Raw genomic sequence first — 19,081 nt, 5'->3', positions numbered from 1 at the left:
TTAAATATCGTCTTTATTTCAGGAAGTTGCTCCTGCTCTAAATAGCAGCAGAGCTAAGATTTACTAAAAGAAAGAGTCAGCGTATTTTTAAGCTTCAAACTTTATATCCTGAAATTAGAAAACTGCTAAAAGCCAAACAGAAGAAAAAAAATAGAATTAGAAATATAGAATCACATCAAAGATAGACCTTTTTAGAAACTATTCAACATTTCTTTTTATTTTAAATGCATCCCTGTCCACTGAAAGAAAAAAAAAAACAGGCTGAAAAAATGACAGTTTATGTCTAAAACAATGTGTTAGAGGAAATACAAGAAAGAAACGCGTTTATTCAGTAAAAAACCAACAAGAAGTTATCAGAAACATTAAAATCAGAATGACGAAAAACATCAAAACTGCAAACATCAGAATCAGGTGTGAGCGTTTAGAAGTTCATAATCTTGGCTTTTATTAGAGGTAAGAAATATTATTCAATCCTAAAATCCTAAATTTGATGCCGAGTAAAAGCCAGGTTTCTGTTCTCGTCATTTCATCTTTGGTGCCTTCCAAAACAACCGGGTTTAAAATCCTTTACGGTTTATTTTAGTCCAGATGGAACACATGTTCATATATGACGAACCTACAGGAAGGTTGCAGAACAGGAAGCCTTGCTTCTAACAGGTCTGCTACATCATCAGTCAGGTAAGGAAAGACAGCGCTCTCTTCATGGTTGGAGAAATATCCGAGTTTCCAATGGAAATGTGGGCGCAGGTCTAGGAAGGCCAAGAGGAAAGGAGCTACCAAAGTATCTTAATCCATGAAGATTAAAAAGTCCCAAAGGAAAGATTCTGATGAGCTTCAGTAATCAAAGCATTTCATGATGGCGTCTCTGTCAAATTTAAAATTCAGGAAAGTCTTGGAGGAAAACGACTCTCTGTCCTCAGCTGTTAGATGGCGACTGGAACAGATTGGATCCGAGTCTGGAAGAAAAAAGGAGGTAATTTCGACTAAAATTCAAAACCATCATTTCTAACTGAGATAATGTCCCTAACAAACCGCAGCTCTGAGGATATCCATATTTTTAGGCCCCAAAATGGCCCCCAATAACGCACCTACTATAGTCTTCAACATGGCCGACAATGACAACCCTTACATGGCCCCCAATAACGCCCCTGGATCTAACTTGTATGTTAGATCTAGTTCCAACCAGGTTATTTAAGGAGGTATTCCCTTTGATCTCCTCCTCCATTTTAGATGTGATTAATCTATCTCTGTTACAGGGATATGTACCTAAAGCTTTTAAGGTTGCTGTAATTAAACCTCTGCTTAAGAAACCGTCTCTTGACCCAGATGACTTGGTCAATTATAGACCTATATCCAATCTTCCTTTCTTATCCAAAATTCTTGAGAAAGTAGTTGCCAAACAAGTTTGCGATCACTTCCACCATAATGAACTTTTTGAAGAGTTTCAGTCTGGCTTTAGAGCTCATCATAGCACATGTGTTGTGAATTTGGCGCTATATAAATAAACTGAATTGAATTGAATTGAAACAGCTCTGGTGAAAGTCACTAATGATATTCTCATGGCCTCAGATAGTGGACTTGTATCTGTGCTCGTCCTGTTGGATCTTAGTGCTGCATTTGATACAGTTGATCATAATATTCTTTTAGAAAGACTTGAATATTTTGTTGGAATTAAAGGAACAGCTCTAGACTGGTTTAAATCTGATCTATCTGATCAAATTCAGTTTGTTCATGTTAATGATAGATCTTCAACACGCTCAAAGGTTACCTGTGGAGTACCACAGGGATCAGTGCTAGGACCAATTCTCTTTACTTTATACATGCTCCCAATTGGTAGAGTTATTAGACAGCATGGGATTAATTTCCACTGTTATGCTGATGATACCCAGCTATATCTGTCTATAAATCCAGATGAAGCTAACCCATTACATAGATTACAGGCATGTCTTAAAGACATAAAAACCTGGATGACTCTTAACTTTCTGCTTCTGAATGCAGACAAAACAGAAGTTATAGTCTTTGGACCAGAGTCTCTGAAAAAGAAGCTGATTAGTCAGTCACTTCATCTGGATGGGATTAAACTGATTTCAGATAATAAAGTAAAAAATCTTGGTGTTATTTTTGATCAGGACCTGTCATTTAAATCCCAGATCAAAGAGGTTTCTAGAATTTCCTTCTTTCATCTGAGGAACATTGCAAAAATGAGCAATCTCCTGTCCAGGGGTGATGCTGAGAAACTAGTCCATGCATTTGTTACTTCAAGGCTGGACTATTGTAATTCTTTACTATCAGGAAGTCCACAAACTGTAGTTAAAAGCCTTCAGCTGATCCAAAATGCTGCAGCCAGAGTTCTGATGAAAATGAAAAAGAGAGATCATATCTCTCCTATCCTGGCTTCTCTTCATTGGCTTCCTGTTAAATCCAGAATAGAATTTAAAATCCTCCTTCTCACATATAAAGCCTTAAATGGCCAAGCTCCATCTGATATCAGAGATCTGATTGTTCCTTATGTTCCTAACAGAGCACTTCGCTCTCAATCTGCAGGTTTACTAGTGGTTCCTAGAATTTCTAAAAGTAGAATGGGACGCAGATCTTTTAGTTATCAGGCTCCTCTCCTGTGGAACCAACTACCAGTTTTAGTCCGTGAGGCAGACACCCTGTCTACTTTTAAGGCTAGGCTTAAAACTTTCCTTTTTGATAAAGCTTCTAGTTAGAGTGGCTCAGGTTATCCTGATCTATATCTATAGTTCTGCTGCTATAGGCTTAGACTGCTGGAGGACATAGGGACCCCTTTTTCATCATTCTGCTTCATTCTATCTCTATTCTCCCACTCTGCAGAATCTGTTAGTTCAATCTCTAACGTTCTGCTCTCTCTGCTTTTTCTCATAGTAGCTTCATCTGGTCTGTTCCTGTTTGGCTGTGACTCCATCCTGGAGAGAAATATCAGCTGTGCTGCTGCCATCAACACCTTTGTTTCTAGATGTTGGATCTTGGCCTGTTTTCCAGTGTAGTCCTGTTTCTCTGACTGTGACTAACTGGATGTGCTCTCTTCATCCTCTGACATGGGAGCTGACTCGGAGCTCGTCTGCCTGGCTGTGTGTTTCCTGGACGGGGCCGCCTGTGGAGCTGGTTGACAGTTGCCTTTTGTATCTATGCTTCTTTTTCTATGTCTGCTTCTGTCTCCTTGAACCCCAGTCGGCCTCGGCAGATGGCCGCTCACACTGAGCCTGGTTCTGCTGGAGGTTTCTTCCTGTTAAAAGGGAGTTTTTCCTCTCCACTGTCGCTACAAGCATGCTTAGTGTGAGGGATTTTATTTGAGTCAATGACTCAATGCAATCAACTGGTTTTCCTTAGATAGAAAACTTTGTATCAATTTGACTGTATGATCTGGTTGAACTGTAAAGTGCCTTGAGATGACGTGTTGTGAATTTGGCGCTATATAAATAAACTGAATTGAAAAATAAACTGAATATAGTCCTAACATGGCCCCCAATAACGGCCCTAATAACGTCCCATCATGACCCCCAATGACACCCCTAACATGGCCCCCAATAACGTCCCTAATATAGTCCCCACATGGCCACCAATGACACCCCTAACATGGCCCCCAATAACAGCCCTAATAACGTCCCATCATGACCCCCAATGACACCCCTAACATGGCCCCCAATAACGTCCCTAATATAGTCCCCACATGGCCACCAATGACACCCCTAACATGGCCCCCAATAACGTCCCTAATATAGTCCCCACATGGCCACCAATGACACCCCTAACATGGCCCCCAATAACGTCCCTAATATAGTCCCCACATGGCCACCAATGACACCCCTAACATGGCCCCCAATAACGTCCCTAATATAGTCCCCACATGGCCACCAATGACACCCCTAACATGGCCCCCAATAACGTCCCTAATATAGTCCCCACATGGCCACCAATGACACCCCTAACATGGCCCCCAATAACGTCCCTAATATAGTCCCCACATGGCCACCAATGACACCCCTAACATGGCCCCCAATAACAGCCCTAATAACGTCCCATCATGACCCCCAATGACACCCCTAACATGGCCCCCAATAACGTCCCTAATATAGTCCCCACATGGCCACCAATGACACCCCTAACATGGCCCCCAATAACAGCCCTAATAACGTCCCATCATGGCCCCAAATCACACTCCTAACATGGCCCCCAATCACACCCCTACCATGGCCCCCAATGACACCCATTACATGGCCCTCAACATGGCCCCCAATGACACCCCAAACACGGCCCCAAATAACACCCCTAATATAGTGCCAACATGGCCCCCAATAACGCCCCTAATATAGTCCCAATATGGCCCCCAATGACACCCCTAACATGGCCCCCAAAAACGCCCCTAATATAGTCCCAACATGATCCCCAATAATGCCCCTAATATAGTCTCAACATGCCCCCCAATAACAGCCCTAACATGGCCCCCAAAAACGCCCCTAATATAGTCTCAACATGCCCCCCAATAACGCCCCTAATATATTCCCAACATGGCCCCCAATGACACCCCTAACATGGCCCCAAATAACTCCCCTAATATAGTCCCAACATGGCCACCAATGACACGTTAATGACACCTTAAACATGGCCACTAACAAGGCCCCCAACAGGCTTCCCAGTTTAAGTGTGTTTTCTTCTTGACAAAAACATTGTTGGAATTAATGTGTCACTAGGAGGGTTGAGCAGAATATGACACCATGCTGGAGATGTCCTCTGCGTAGGGATGCACCGATATGACAGTCTGGGCCAATAAACATGTCAATATATCGAGCATCCCTGAATGCCAACATTAAAACCAGGCGTAACTGAGCAAAGAGACAGCAGGGCTGGGGGGCATCGGTGCACAGATGTAAACATGAGCTAAGCAGGGCTTCTGTGTTCATACCTCTTTCAAACATCTCTTGGAGACTTCTGGGATGAGGCCGTTTGTCTTCTTTCTGAAAAAAGCAGAGAGAAAAGCTTGCTTTATGCCCAGTCAACGCGTTCCACCTCCGATACTTGTTGTAGAAAGAAACGTTTAGCAGATTTCCTTTAATCCACAGTCAGCATGTTGGGCTCTTAAAAACTGTAGCAAAATAAGAAGAACTGCAGGAGCCCTTTTTCATCAACCTCTCTACAGAACTCTTCTTTAAGAAGCCGGGTCCAGATGAACCAGACTTCCTTTTTTCTGAGAGTTAAGATCTTCCAACGTTGGATGACAATGTTTTACTGTTTGCTTTGATACCGACCTGCTGGCTGGTGGATCCATTGTCCGTGGTTCCCTTCTTCACACTGGGGAAGTCCAGTCTCTTTTTGCCACCACCTTTCAGAACCAGCTTCTGCAGAGAGAACAGAAACCCTGAGCTGCAGATGTTGGACGTGGTATGACCCAAACTGTGATGGGAGAAGATGGCCAGGCTAGGCCTTCTCTCCAGAACTGTACCAGTGGACTCCTCACGTCTCTGACCTGGCTGGAGTCAGTCTGGGTCATCTTTCCTGGAGTCCTCAGCTGTTTGTGTTTGGTCCACCCCTCTCCAGGATACGCATCACTGCCAATAGGATTTCTGCTCTTTGACCTGAGACAGAAACGCAGCAAACATCTGGATCAGAGTGCTGAATGTGAAAGGACCAGGAGTGAGCCTTCAGGTCTGGACTCTGCTCCAACATTCAGCAGCTGACCGTAGCTGATTCCATTTTATTCTTTTCAGTTTATTTCTATAGCGCCAATTCAAAACACGTCATCTCAAGGCACTTTCCAGTTCACCAGATCATCCAGTCAGACTGACTGACTCTGCATAACTTCAAACCTGACTCTTTTCTGTTGCCATTGACAGATTTTATTTTCTATTTTCCTCCAAAGCGGATGTGTTCTCAGTTGGGGCTACGCTGCCCCCTGCAGGAAATCATCCCCAACGACTTTCAATCAGCGCTAAACGCCATGACCTCTAAAGAAGGATTTTCTGTTGGATTGGACGCAAAATTAGATTCGGTGTGTTCTGGGTTTTAGTGACCATGTTAGGGGGGTTATTGGGAGTCACGTTGGTGACTATATTCTATTCAGTTTATTTCTATAGCTCAAATTCACATCATGTCATCTCAGGTCACTTTCCAGTTCACCAGATCATCCAGTCAGATTGATTCAAAGTTTTCTATCTAAGGAAAACCAGCTGATTGCATCGACTCATAGACTCATTCAGCAATCCCTCACACTAAGCATGCTTGTAGCGACAGTGGAGAGGAAAAACTCCCTTTGAACAGGAAGAAACTTCCAAAGATGTTTGATGGGATCAAACATCTGTTTGTTGAGTGATCCATGTCCAAATTGATCAGGGCACCAACTGTTAACATGTGACAACACTCTGAACCCGTCTTTGACCTTAAGGTCGGAACCAACCGTAACCTGTTAGGGTGTATTTATCCATGTAGTCTGCTTTACTGCACCTCTGTCCAGCAGAATGCTACAGCATCCAGCTCCAGCAAACATTAGAGCAGGCTGCTGAACCACCACCATTAGCCAGGAGCAGCTGTCAGAGCAACTTCAGCCGTCTGTATTTACTGCTGATGAGGACTCACTGAAACCATGTTCACACCAATCAGCATTACAGCGACTGTGGTTCGGCTGACATACCTGTTTGCCTGGTGAATGACTGACGCCTCATCATTGAGAAGAACGTCTGTCTGCTGCTGACTGGTTTCATAGCGGACCAGTATGTTACTGAACCAGTCACAACGCTTTTATACGTTAAGGAAAGCTGAAGAGTGAACACCAGATTTATCCTGCTATAGGACGATCGCCCCGACAACAGAGGTAAGATGAGCTCAAACAGAGTAAAGGAGAACAGAGGAAGAACCTGGCCAGAGACGACGGCTGACTGAAAACAAAGACGTTTCCAACAATCTCTTCTTCCGAGTGATATTTTCAAGAGGGCTCTAGATGTTTAGATGTTTCTGAACCCTCGTCAGAACCAGCTGATGCTCGTCCATCAGGTTTTTTTAAAACATGGGAAATCCTTTGAAGGTCCCATAAAAAACACCAGCCGCCTAACAGGAACAACCAACCAGTTTGGTCATGAAAACAAGAAGCCACTGAGATGTAAAGGAATAAAATAAAAAAAGACCTCCTCAGATAATTTTACCGGATGTTGTCCGAAGGTTTGGATGGAGTGGTCCTGGTGTTTGCCAGTTCCTCATCGCTGTCTGATTCCCCCCTCAGTCTGCTGATCCAGTCTTTCAGAGGCCTGTGGAGGAACAAAAAGTCGCATCAGCAACTAGAAACCATGACCCTTTCACCTTTTTGACCATTCAGATTTTTTTGCCCATATGCCCTGATCCCGTTCTTTCCAATGCGACCCAGGCCACTTGGCTATGTGGACCTGAATCCGATACAAACCAAGTCTTTTAAATGCGACCTGTGTCTGAACGGCCAGGTCGCATTCATCCAACCTCAATGCCATTAATACTCGACAAAGGTCACTTTTCTGTGTCTTGCTATGCAGAAGCGGGAAGAAAAACAACAACAATGGGGGATGATGATGTGGAGGGCAGTCTTTATTTTTAACCATCTTGAAAAGATTAAGTTTTTAAGGTTGGCAAAGATTGCTAGAGGAACTCCAGCACTACCATCCATGTTGTGACATCATTGTGTCCTCTACTGTGCATGCAGGACACTTAAGCCTGGTTTATGCTCAGAAACCAGGTAATCTGCGATCAGATAGGCCCCTCCCCCTTCCATAGACATTCTGGTGCACCTCTGCAAAATTGTAGGTGACCGCAGACAGGAGGCCTCTGATTGGTCAAATCTCCATCCGCTCCACACTATTAGTGTTTCCTGTTTGGTAACTAATGGCAGAAACTCTGGCTGTAGGGCCGTCCACAATGCCTGGAACACCTCGGACTCTATCCCAGACACCGTGCAGGACGCTAGTTTGTAGCTCTGTACAACGCTCTGTTGGTTTGAACTAGGGCTGCAACAACGAATCGATAAAATCGATAAAAATCGACTTTTAAAAGCGTTGGCAACGAATTTTATCATCGATTAGTTGTGTCGTGCGATTAATGCGTCATCCGCAAGAGGTTAATATAAAAAAATTTTTTTTGTCCGATTCATCGATTAATCGAAAAAATAATCGGCCGATTCATCGATTTTTAAAATAATCGTTAGTTGCAGCCCTAGTTTGAACCCAAACCCAAAACATGCAGCCACATGGTGTGGTTGGAAAATTTTGATTTCTCTTAATTCATATATTAATTTATCCTATTTACTCAATATAAAAGTTTTAACTCAGTCCGTTTCCCCTACAAGGGCCCAAAATTCGCAAAAAGTAAAACAAAACAGATTCTTTCTCAGGTTTATTCATAACATGTTATTGTGTCTGTAATTTGTTTTGACTCTGACTACTTTCCATTATTGTAAGTAAGTTACAATACAAGTTGCATATATATGAAAATGTGAACGGAAACGCAAAGAAAAACATATTTCATAAGAAAATGTGACTCGAGCATCAAGGCCTGCCGTGTAAACAGGCCATCAGATACGACCCTAAAACTTATTTACTTTTAGACTCGGAGGGGAACAGAATAAATGACTTAGGGTCAGCAGGCTGCGGTCGTCAGACTACAGCAGTAAATACGCCGGACGAGTAACAGCGTGTTATCGCAGCAAAGCGGCATACGTGCAAATGTTTGAAAGCTGAGATCTACACCAGATGCTGAAGAGAATGCTCCACAGTGTCTGGTTCAGCAACTAGGATCCGAGCGAAGGCCAGCTGTGACCTCGTAAGTTAATCAAACATTATTATGTGTGAAAGTTATGAATTTATAAAGTATAAATATATGATCACAGAAAAATCTGCATCTTAAGCTTAAGATGCGTTCATACAGCTTAAGTGTCCCAGAGGTGCAATGGCATCACAATTGAGGATGCTCTGTGTTCACAGTAGAAAACATGGATGGCAGTGCTCTACCATCCAGCCATCTTTGGTTCCTTTCAAACTGGAACCAGCGCATTGACAACGCAACCTCCTCCAGAACCTCTCCTCATCTTCATGGTTGTTTTTCTCCCTGTTTCTGCGTTGCAAGCTGCAGCATACTGATCTTAGTTGAGTATTAATGACTTTCAGTGGGGATGAATCCGACCTGGCCGTTTAGACACAAGTCGCAGTAGAAAGCAGGAGATACGTATCGGATTCAGGACCACAGAGCCAAGTGGCCTGGGTCGCATTGGAAAGAAACAGATCTGAGTTGTTCAGACTGAATTTCATGAAACGGTCAGATTCAGGTCACATATGGGCCAAAACCATTGGATTTTGGGGACTTCAGGCTGCTGTGTGAACGTAGCCTTACTGGAACTACATGTAAACTGTTGATACCTGATGAATGGGATAGCCATGAAAAATCGATTAGGAGCCAGTCCGAGTTTAGACCTGGGGGTCATGTCATTCCGGTGGCAGGGCAGCTTCTCGATAGGAAACCATTCAATGTTCTGAAAATCAAACAAAGAGATTTAGCCTCTGTCTGAAGAACAGGGAGTGAGGAAGCAGCTGAAACGACGCCTACTCGGATCTCTTTGCGCGTCTTGGGGTTGAACTTGGTGTCCTTTGAGACTCCCGGTATGATATAAAGCCGGACAAGCTGGTCCGTGATCTTCTGCTCGATGAACATGTCTTTGCAGATGCGGTTCTTTATATCAAAGCCTGTCTCCTCCAGAACCTGCAGAACAGTCAGTAGACCCACTTGAAGCACAGATCAGAGATGTTTCCATGGTGATAAACCAAACCAGCTGGTGACTCACTTCCCGAACAGCGCAGTCATGAGGAGCTTCATCCTCGTTCACTTTCCCCTTTGGAAAGCCCCAGCCAGATTTGGCAAGGTAGCCTTGAACAAGCAGTACCTGAAAGTACAAGCTGTAGTAGTTACTACACTCACCCCCAAAGGCTTGGAAAGCCTGAGAAAAGACTGATTCAGAGTCTACAGACCGCCTAAAACACGGGGCCTTAAACAGGTCTCACTATGGTGCCCCAAAAAACAATGGAGAGACGGGGCAAAGACCCCCAATTATGTCCAGCAGGGCTGACCCCAGTTACCACAAAAATGGATACTACAGACTGACCCTGGATACTACAGACTGACCCTGAATACTAAAGACTGACTCTGGATACTAACAAACCGACACTGGATACTCCAGTCTGACCCTGGATACTACAGTCTTACCCTGGATACTACAGACTGACCCTGAATACTACAGACTGACCCTGAATACTACAGACTGACACTGGATACTACAGACTGACCCTGGATACTAACAAACCGACACTGGATACTCCAGTCTGACCCTGGATACTACAGTCTTACCCTGGATACCGACCCTGGATACTAACATTCCGACCCTGGATACTACAGTCTGACCCTGGATACTACAGTCTTACCCTGGATACTACAGACTGACCCTGAATACTACAGACTGACCCTGAATACTAAAGACCGACCCTGGATACTAAAGACCAACCCTGGATACTAACAAACCCACCCTGGATACTACAGACTGACACTGGATACTACAGACTGACACTGGATACTAACAAACCGACACTGGATACTACAGACCGACCCTGGATACTAACATACCGACCCTGGATACTAACATACCGACCCTGGATACTAACATACCGACCCTGGATACTAACATACCGACCCTGGATACTAACAAACCGACACTGGATACTACAGACTGACCCTGGATACTAACAAACCAACACTGGATACTACAGACCGACCCTGGATACTAACATACCGACACTGGATACTACATACTGACCCTGGATACTACAGACCGACCCTGGATACTACAGACTGACCCTGGATACTAACAAACCGACACTGGATACTACAGACTGACCCTGGATACTAACAAACCGACACTGGATACTACAGACTGACCCTGAATACTAAAGACCGACCCTGGATACTAAAGACCGACCCTGGATACTAAAGACCGACCCTGGATACTAACAAACCGACACTGGATACTAACATACCTACCCTGGATACTACAGACCGACCCCGGATACTAACATACCGACCCCGGATACTACAGACTGACCCTGGATACTAACAAACCGACACTGGATACTAACATACCTACCCTGGATACTACAGACCGACCCTGGATACTAACATACCGACCCTGGATACTACAGACTGACCCTGGATACAACAGACCGACCCTGGATACTACAGACTGACCCTGGATACTAAAAAACCGACACTGGATACTAACATACCGACCCTGGATACTACAGACTGACCCTGGATACAACAGACCGACCCTGGATACTAAAAAACTGACACTGGATACTAACATACCGACCCTGGATACTAACAAACCGACTCTGGATACTAACAAACCGACTCTGGATACTACAGACTGACCCTGGATACTACAGACTGACCCTGAATACTAAAGACCGACCCTGGATACTAACAAACTGACCCTGGATACTAACAAACCGACTCTGGATACTACAGACTGACCCTGGATACTACAGACTGACCCTGAATACTAAAGACCGACCCTGGATCCTAAAGACCGACCCTGGATACTAACAAACCCACCCTGGATACTAACAAACCCACCCTGGATACTACAGACTGACACTGGATACTACATACCGACCCTGGATACTAACAAACCGACACTGGATACTACAGACTTACCCTGGATACTACAGACCGACCCTGGATACTAACAAACCCACCCTGGATACTACAGACTGACACTGGATACTACATACCGACCCTGGATACTAACAAACTGACACTGGATACTACAGACTGACCCTGGATACTAACAAACTGACACTGGATACTAACATACCGACCCTGGATACTAACAAACCCACCCTGGATACTACAGACTGACACTGGATACTACATACCGACCCTGGATACTAACAAACCGACACTGGATACTACAGACTTACCCTGGATACTACAGACCGACCCTGGATACTAACAAACCGACACTGGATACTACAGACTTACCCTGGATACTACAGACCGACCCTGGATACTAACAAACCGACACTGGATACTACAGACCGACCCTGGATACTAACAAACCGACACTGGATACTGCAGACCGACTCTGGATACTACAGCCTGACATTGGATACTACAGACTGACCCTGGATACCATTCACTAATCCTGGATACCATTCACTGATCCTGGATACTACAGACCGACCCTGGATACTACAGCCTGACACTGGATACTACAGACTGATCTTGTATAATTCAGATTGATCCTGGACAGACTGAGCCCAGGTACCACAAACTGACCTTCAAATGCTAGAGACTGATCCTGGACACCACAGACTGACCCTGGATGCTGTAGACTTATCCTGGATACTAAAGACTGACCTTTTTTAGGCCCCCATGTATCAACATCATATATTTTCTTTACAATAAAAGGTGTAACTTTAGCAACTGTTTGGCATTAGCCACACGCCAACTATGAGGCCTCCACAGAGTTGAACACCTAGCTATGGACTGCTAGCATTGGTCCATGAATGAAAAATGAATCTAAATGAGGTTAATTATAAAATGGACATGGAACAGGAAAACTAGCAGAGCTCTTCATCCATCCTACCTTTGGTACGCAGAAGGTTACTCTGATTTGTGTCTGAATGTAAAATTAACTCACATTCTCCAGAGATTCATCTAGAATGATGGCTCCATAGGTGGGAACCCCCATCTTGTACTCCTTCCATTCCTCAAGGACCTTCTGCACATCCTCTCCATGTGGCAGCAGAAAAGGACAATGATGGAAAAGTTTAAAGCCGTCAAGGAATAGATACACATCTCCATGAATACCAACAGCAGGTTCCTCCCACCGTTGATCAGACCCCAGAGAAGAACAGATCAACCAGCCTAAAGCTACGTTCACACCAGACGTGCTTGTCCACATTAAGGTCAGGCGTCCAGTAAAGTGAGTCCAGATGCTTCTGCTGCTCCTGTGTTCGATGCCAGAGAGCAGCTTTGCTATATTAGCTGTGATCAGCGGGTAGAAAGTAGTTAGAATCTATGTTGAAGTGAGAAAGTCCTCCTGAAAACATGGTCTGTGCAGTCAGTTCATCCAGATTACCATCCTGCCTTCAAAGATTATTTCTCTGTGGGAGCCGCTCAGACCCCCACATACGGCGCTGCGCTGTCACTGGGAATCCCCAGCAGCAGCTGCCTCAGGCCCGCTCGCCTCTTGGGGGTTTTCCCCTCCTGTTGGTGGCGGCTGGAAGTAGATGTTATGCTGCGTTCACACCGGACGCAGCAGAAGCAGCGAGTTTACATGCAAAGTCAAAGGCTGACGTGCGTTAAGGTGCAGCAAAAGGTCCCGCAGCGCGTTTTGAGCAGCTGAAGCAGCGCGTCGGGAGCGTTTAAGCATCTGACGTGCGCGGCGCGCCGCAAACACGCTGCTGCTCGAGATGGAAAAATTGAATTTTTGCTGCTCGACGCGCCACATCAACCAATGAGAGAAGCTGATCTGGGAGCTGGCTGGGAGAGGGACACAGCACTGCTGATGCAGAGCGCTATGATCCCTCCACTGAAACAGTTTATTGACGCATTAATTAACTTAAAATGAAGAAATCTGCCGGCAGAATGTGTTCGCTTTATTATCCTGCTGCCTGCAGTTTGGATTAAACACCTTCCAGCTGCCGCGGTGAACCGGGAAGAGGTGACCCGGCGAGAGGCTGCTGATGAAGGGATTCCTACTGACAGCGCACCGCTGGTATGTGGGGGTCTGAGCGGTTCCGACAGAAATAACATTGGAAGGCAGGATGGTAATCTGGATGAACTGACTGCACTGATTAAGTTTTCAGGTTTATTTTATCACTTAAAAACATATTAAAACAACTTTATTCCCACTGATCGCAGCAAATATAGCTGCAAGGCAGAGAAAGGATAGAGTAGCTCAGCAGGATATTAAAAGCCACCATATTCTGCCGGCAGGTTTCTACATTTGAATATATATATATATAAATTTTTTTTTACTACTTTTCAAGGCTGCACTTTAAAAAAAGATGAAATTGTCCAGAGAGCTGTTCCAAACTAAATTTCCTTTTTGTTTTACACTTGTGTAAAACAAAATGACAAATAAAATCTATCTAAGATGACTTGAAAGCAGGAAGAAGGAGAAGGGAAGTCCACTATTTCAGAATGATAAACTTCACTGCGCGTTGGCATTGGCAGAGAAACTGGCAGATGGATTAAAATTCAACAGGAAAACAGATAAAAATAGGAAAATACTGAGAGCAAACTATGTGGATGAGAAGATGTAACATACAGCAGAATGGGTTGTTGACTGTTTCTTTAATTTCGGGCAAAAGTTCCTGTGATGTTATGAGCCGGAAAGCTCTTGAACTCCAATACCCAGCATGCAATGGGGCGCGAGGTGTCACAGGTTGGAGGCTAGAGCGAGAGGGCAGTTCTGCATGTAGCTTGCTACTGAAAGGTTCTGTGGAAGTTTGGAAATAAATATACAGAACAAGTTTACACGCCTCGTCTGTTCTATATATATCTATATATATTCTAAGAACAACACAGTTCCAAAAATCTTTTGAGGAATCTGCCCCGGCTCAGCCGCCTGACCTCGGTGTGCAGCAGCAGATCAGTGTGGTCTGCACCTGCCTCCTCGAGCTGGGCGGAATAAACGCCTTTGAAAACTCCCGGCCCAAACAGAGCAAGCAATCTTCATCGCAACGTCCATGACATGCTTCATATTTAAAATCTTGCCGCACAGCTGTTGTTGCTCAATGATGCAGCGGTTGATCCAAAAATCCGGGAAAGTTTCAGACAGCTTGAACAGAGCAACGAATCCAGCAGTGCGCCCAACCATCATGGAGCCCCATCAGTTGTGATAGATGTCATGATCTCATGATCTCTGCAGATTCCTCTTCGCGCTTTAGAGTTCCTGGTAACAACCTAGCAACCATAGCAAACCATGCCCAGCAATCAACATGCAGAAAAAAAGGTTCCCTTTATACTTTTCATTTTATTATTATGAAAATAGACGTTGGCCTCTCGTGATCAATGATTTGATTAGTGTTTTTTAAAACAACTTTTTTGTTGTTGTTGTCATGGCCATATATAGGTCTACATTGTAAAATTTCTCGCGATTTCTCTGAAACTCCGCCCGCGATCGACTGGTAGATCGCGATCGACTGGTTGGGCACCCCTGATTTAGGCGTTAATAAACTGTTTCAGAGGAGTGATCATAGCGCTCTGCATCAGCAGTGCTGTGTCTGACTCCCTGCCAGCTCCCAGATCAGCTTCTCTCATTGGTTGATGAGGCGCGTCCAGCAGCTAAAGTTAAATTTTTCTAACTCTAGCAGCTGCTGCTTCTGAAGCGCTCATGAGGCTCATGCTGCTCTAGATGCTGCGGGACTTTTTGCTGCGTCATGATGAGCATCAACCATTGACTTTGCATGTAAACCAGCTGCTTCTGCTGCGTGCGGTGTGAATGTAGCATAAGCATAAAGGAGAACCACGGGATGCAGAGTAGCTGAACAGAAAACACATGGAAGGATATCAGCTTTGGCAAAGTCCCTGATTCCACACTGAGGCGCTCCTGGAGTGTTTTGGATGCAGAAGTCCAGATAGAACCAGTGGGCCAGCTCGATCTGGAAGCAGACACGGATGGCATTGTCTCGCTCCTCACTGGGGATGTGGAGGATGAACCGGCTGCAGAAAGACAAAGTATTCAGACCAGGAGGGGATTCACCATTAGGCAATACTTGACAGTTGCCTAGGGCCCCAAGTTCCTGGGAGCCCCATTAAACTCTGTTTCCATGTATGGTTAATGCAACTATTCCTTATTTGTTCACATTAATTATGTTTTTGATAAAAATCCTTTGGCTAAAATGCCATCAGAACTCTGATAATATTAAGTGTGTCTCAGCCCCCCCTTCAGTGTCCACCATATTGGATCAGTCCATTTGCTGCACATGTTCAGAAAGGTCCAAACAGACAGCAGCAAACCATTTGAAAACAAACCATGCAAAGAGCAGTGTTGCCAACTTAGCGCTTTAGTCGCTATATTTAGCCACTTTTCAGACCCCTCTAGCACTTTGATTTCTAAAAAGCTCCTAGCGCCAAATCTAGAGACTTTTTTCTGCTACTGGAGACTTTGGAGACAACATCTAAAAGCAGCGAACTCTGCTCTCCAGAGCCAGTAGATTGGTAACCCCGCCTCCTGCTCTCCTCTATCTTGTCTGCTGTCATGATTCATGCAGCTATTATTTCATCCAAATGAAAAATGGAGAACAGATAAGCAGATCATGGCTTGTCTACAGTGAAAAGAAGGACTGGGTTATTTACTTTGGCCTTTTTGGAAACACAGGAAGGAGCAATCAGCTCCTGCCTTGTAGAGCGAACCAAAAACAAAGCCTGGTTTTATTTAGAAAACATGCAAATAGAAACGGCTGAACGGGTCTACCCCTCTGGGATGGGAGTCGTTTAGCTTCTTTGTTAGCCTGCAATGCCCCATACCTGTCTATGTCTCTGAAAGGGGGGTCTTTAGAGGGAATAGTTGGCCTGGCTGAACAGGTGAGGTCTTCTGTTCCCCTGAAAAGGGGTTGGAGCTGCGATGAAAGCAGGAAGGAATCAACTCTATCGCTGAATTAAAGGTTTTTGGAAGCTGACATCTGAGCCCCCCCCCCCCCCGTTTAAGGGTCTCCCCTTTCAGAGACATAGACAGGTATTGGGTAGAGACTGACCCTGGATACTACAGACTGACCCTGGGAAGAGAAACGTTTTCAAACTTGGAAACAAAGTCCAGTGGATTGTTTTTAACTTTCTTGGAATGACTCTGACATGAATGACTGAGGATCTTCAGCAGTCCTTCACTGTCTTTACTGATTCAGTCTGTAGACTGTTCTTCTGGAGGAAGCTGTAGTTGTTCCAGGAACACTGAGGGTTTTACTGCTCATACTCTAGTAATTGTTGTAATTACCTGACAGACAGACAGACCAGCATCAGTCTGACCCACAGCGGGAATACAGACCGCCCTACCTGCACAGGTCGTCCAGGACACTTGAGGGGATTTCCAGTCGTTTGGTTTCCATGATGGCTGAAAATAATCCGGTTCGGCTTCAGAGCACAGCGGTACCAGACCCAGTTCGGTCACATTCCCGCTGGGGCTCCGGTTCGGCGGAGGCTGCTTCCGATTTTCCCACCAGGAACAGATCTACCCGGAGCCTGCTGCGCATGCGCGAGGCTGGACGTCTTCTTCTGGTGTCTGTCTGTGCGGAACTTTGCTGCCCCCTACAGGGCAGCAGGACTTCTAGCAGGAGAATAGAAATGGCTTCCTACAAATGAATCAAATTTTTCTGTTTTCTACCGCCTGGCAGCACAATCCTGAATGTTTAACCGCTTGTAAACCCTTCTAATCTTTATCATGACGTCACAAAAATATTTGAAAGCCTTAAACTCATCCCTAAGCTAAGAAAGAGCATTAGGGCCACTGAAAAAATAAAAAAGTTAACAGATTTTTAAAAATATTTTATTTCAGCATGAGAAAAAAGTTCTGACTGAATTCAGACAGCTAACAAACATGTTAACATCAAGCTGCAGCCATGTCTGTCTGGTTTTAATCACCTGCTGCTCTTCATCAATGAAATAGAAGAAATAGATGTGATAGATGGGTCGTCTGGGACGTACAAAGTCGCCTAATTCCATCATTTCCCACCAATGTGTTCCTATTCCTCCCAAACATCTCTGTCACTGAAGCTGAGTGCTCCACATCTCTGGCTTCATGGGGCCCATCTACATTAAGCCAGTGGGTTCCTGGCTCCTACATCCTCGATCCCTCATTGATCGAGGAGTATCAGCGCTCTCTGCCATCGACGTCTTCCGGAGATTAAAGTCAGAATTCTGACTTTGTTCCCATATTAAACTGAAATATTTAAAAATGTGTTAACTTTTTTTTTTTCAGTGGCCCTAATTCCTCTTCCGTACCAACCCAGCAGCAGTTCTACTTAAACTGTTCTTGTTTTATTCAATCTTCAAGAAAACCTGAATTTCTTTCAGACATCCCGAGTCTCCCGGAAGGTCCGAGAGTCTCCCTGATATTGATAGTTGTTCATTGATGCCTGCGAGTCGGATAAATTATCCCGGATTTTAGAATATGGGAGCTGGTGTTTTTTTTAATGCCAGTGAGAGCGAGCGGCAGTACAATAATTCATGCATCATGTGAGGATTAGAACTACTGTGATTCAACAGACAGCAATAGAGAGCGGGGTGTGAGGAGGAGGTTGCTGGTGAAACCTGTGCAGCAGGGCCGTGCAGAGACCACTAAAGGGGCAGGTGCTCAAAAAAAAAAAAAAAGGGCACATCTTATCGCATTTTAGGACAGAATATTAACAAAGTCACATAGCTTTCAGAGTTTAATGAACAATGATAAATGACAAAATTGTGAGACATACAATCAAAGCCAAGGGAAACACAAGAACAACAGCCTAATGTCTGTATGATAAAAATACTGAATCGATAGATAAGAACAGCTTTTCCTCACCTGGCTGTCTCCTCCCGCTCAGTAGTTCTTCAGAGAAAGGCGCGCCGCGTCCTATACTTTCCTCCGTTTAAACCGCTACTCTTTGCTAAAGTAGAGAAATTATACAACGTTCAAAGTTTTCCGTTGTCTGACAAGTAGCAAGCCTACTCCAGTATTTTCACCCAAAATTATGTTTTTTAATTCACAAAAAAAACTGTTCTGTTTTCATTACAGAACAGTTTTTTGTGAATTAAAAAACATGATTTTCAATGTAAAAGACTAAAAGCACAGAGCAAACAGTGTTTTAGATCAAACAATACTGCATCATCCATGGGGCTCATTTGGTTTCACTTACATCTCTATTCAGGTTGACATTGGAGAGGCGGTGCAGACTGAAGACATAGCCATCCGTCCGATCATGGTTGATCATGCTTAGGGCCAAATGAGCAGCGGCCACAGTGGAATGTGGAATATTCGCTACCTTTAGCTCCGCAGTTAGCCGCCTTATCTGACTGTGCG

General features: G+C 44.5%; 1 protein-coding gene across 3 annotated transcripts; it reads right to left on the bottom strand.

Moving 5' to 3' along the window:
* Positions 1–306: 306 nt before the first annotated feature.
* dcp2 (decapping mRNA 2) lies at positions 307–17,292 on the bottom strand. Of its 3 annotated transcripts, none has more exons than XM_038292864.1 (11): positions 17,083–17,292; positions 15,602–15,753; positions 12,722–12,849; positions 9,812–9,910; positions 9,577–9,729; positions 9,390–9,502; positions 7,158–7,259; positions 5,465–5,597; positions 5,271–5,360; positions 4,928–4,979; positions 307–956 (listed from the first exon to the last, which is right to left on the bottom strand). In XM_038292864.1, the coding sequence occupies exons 1-11, from the start codon at positions 17,133–17,135 to the stop codon at positions 835–837; spliced, it is 1,197 nt and encodes a 398-aa protein (XP_038148792.1). In that variant the 5' UTR covers positions 17,136–17,292; the 3' UTR covers positions 307–834. The 3 variants fall into 3 exon arrangements, with proteins under 3 accessions (XP_038148792.1, XP_038148793.1, XP_038148795.1); XM_038292865.1 differs by having other exon boundaries at positions 5,480–5,597; XM_038292867.1 differs by having other exon boundaries at positions 5,489–5,597; positions 17,083–17,290.
* Between the last annotated feature and the right edge of the window lie 1,789 nt (positions 17,293–19,081).

Source organism: Cyprinodon tularosa, unplaced genomic scaffold (assembly GCF_016077235.1).
Source record: "Cyprinodon tularosa strain WSP-4 unplaced genomic scaffold, ASM1607723v1 ctg318, whole genome shotgun sequence".
In the NCBI taxonomy this organism is placed as follows: domain Eukaryota; kingdom Metazoa; phylum Chordata; class Actinopteri; order Cyprinodontiformes; family Cyprinodontidae; genus Cyprinodon; species Cyprinodon tularosa.
Note: the sequence above shows the minus strand (reverse complement) of the source record. Positions and strands in the feature narration are given on the sequence as shown.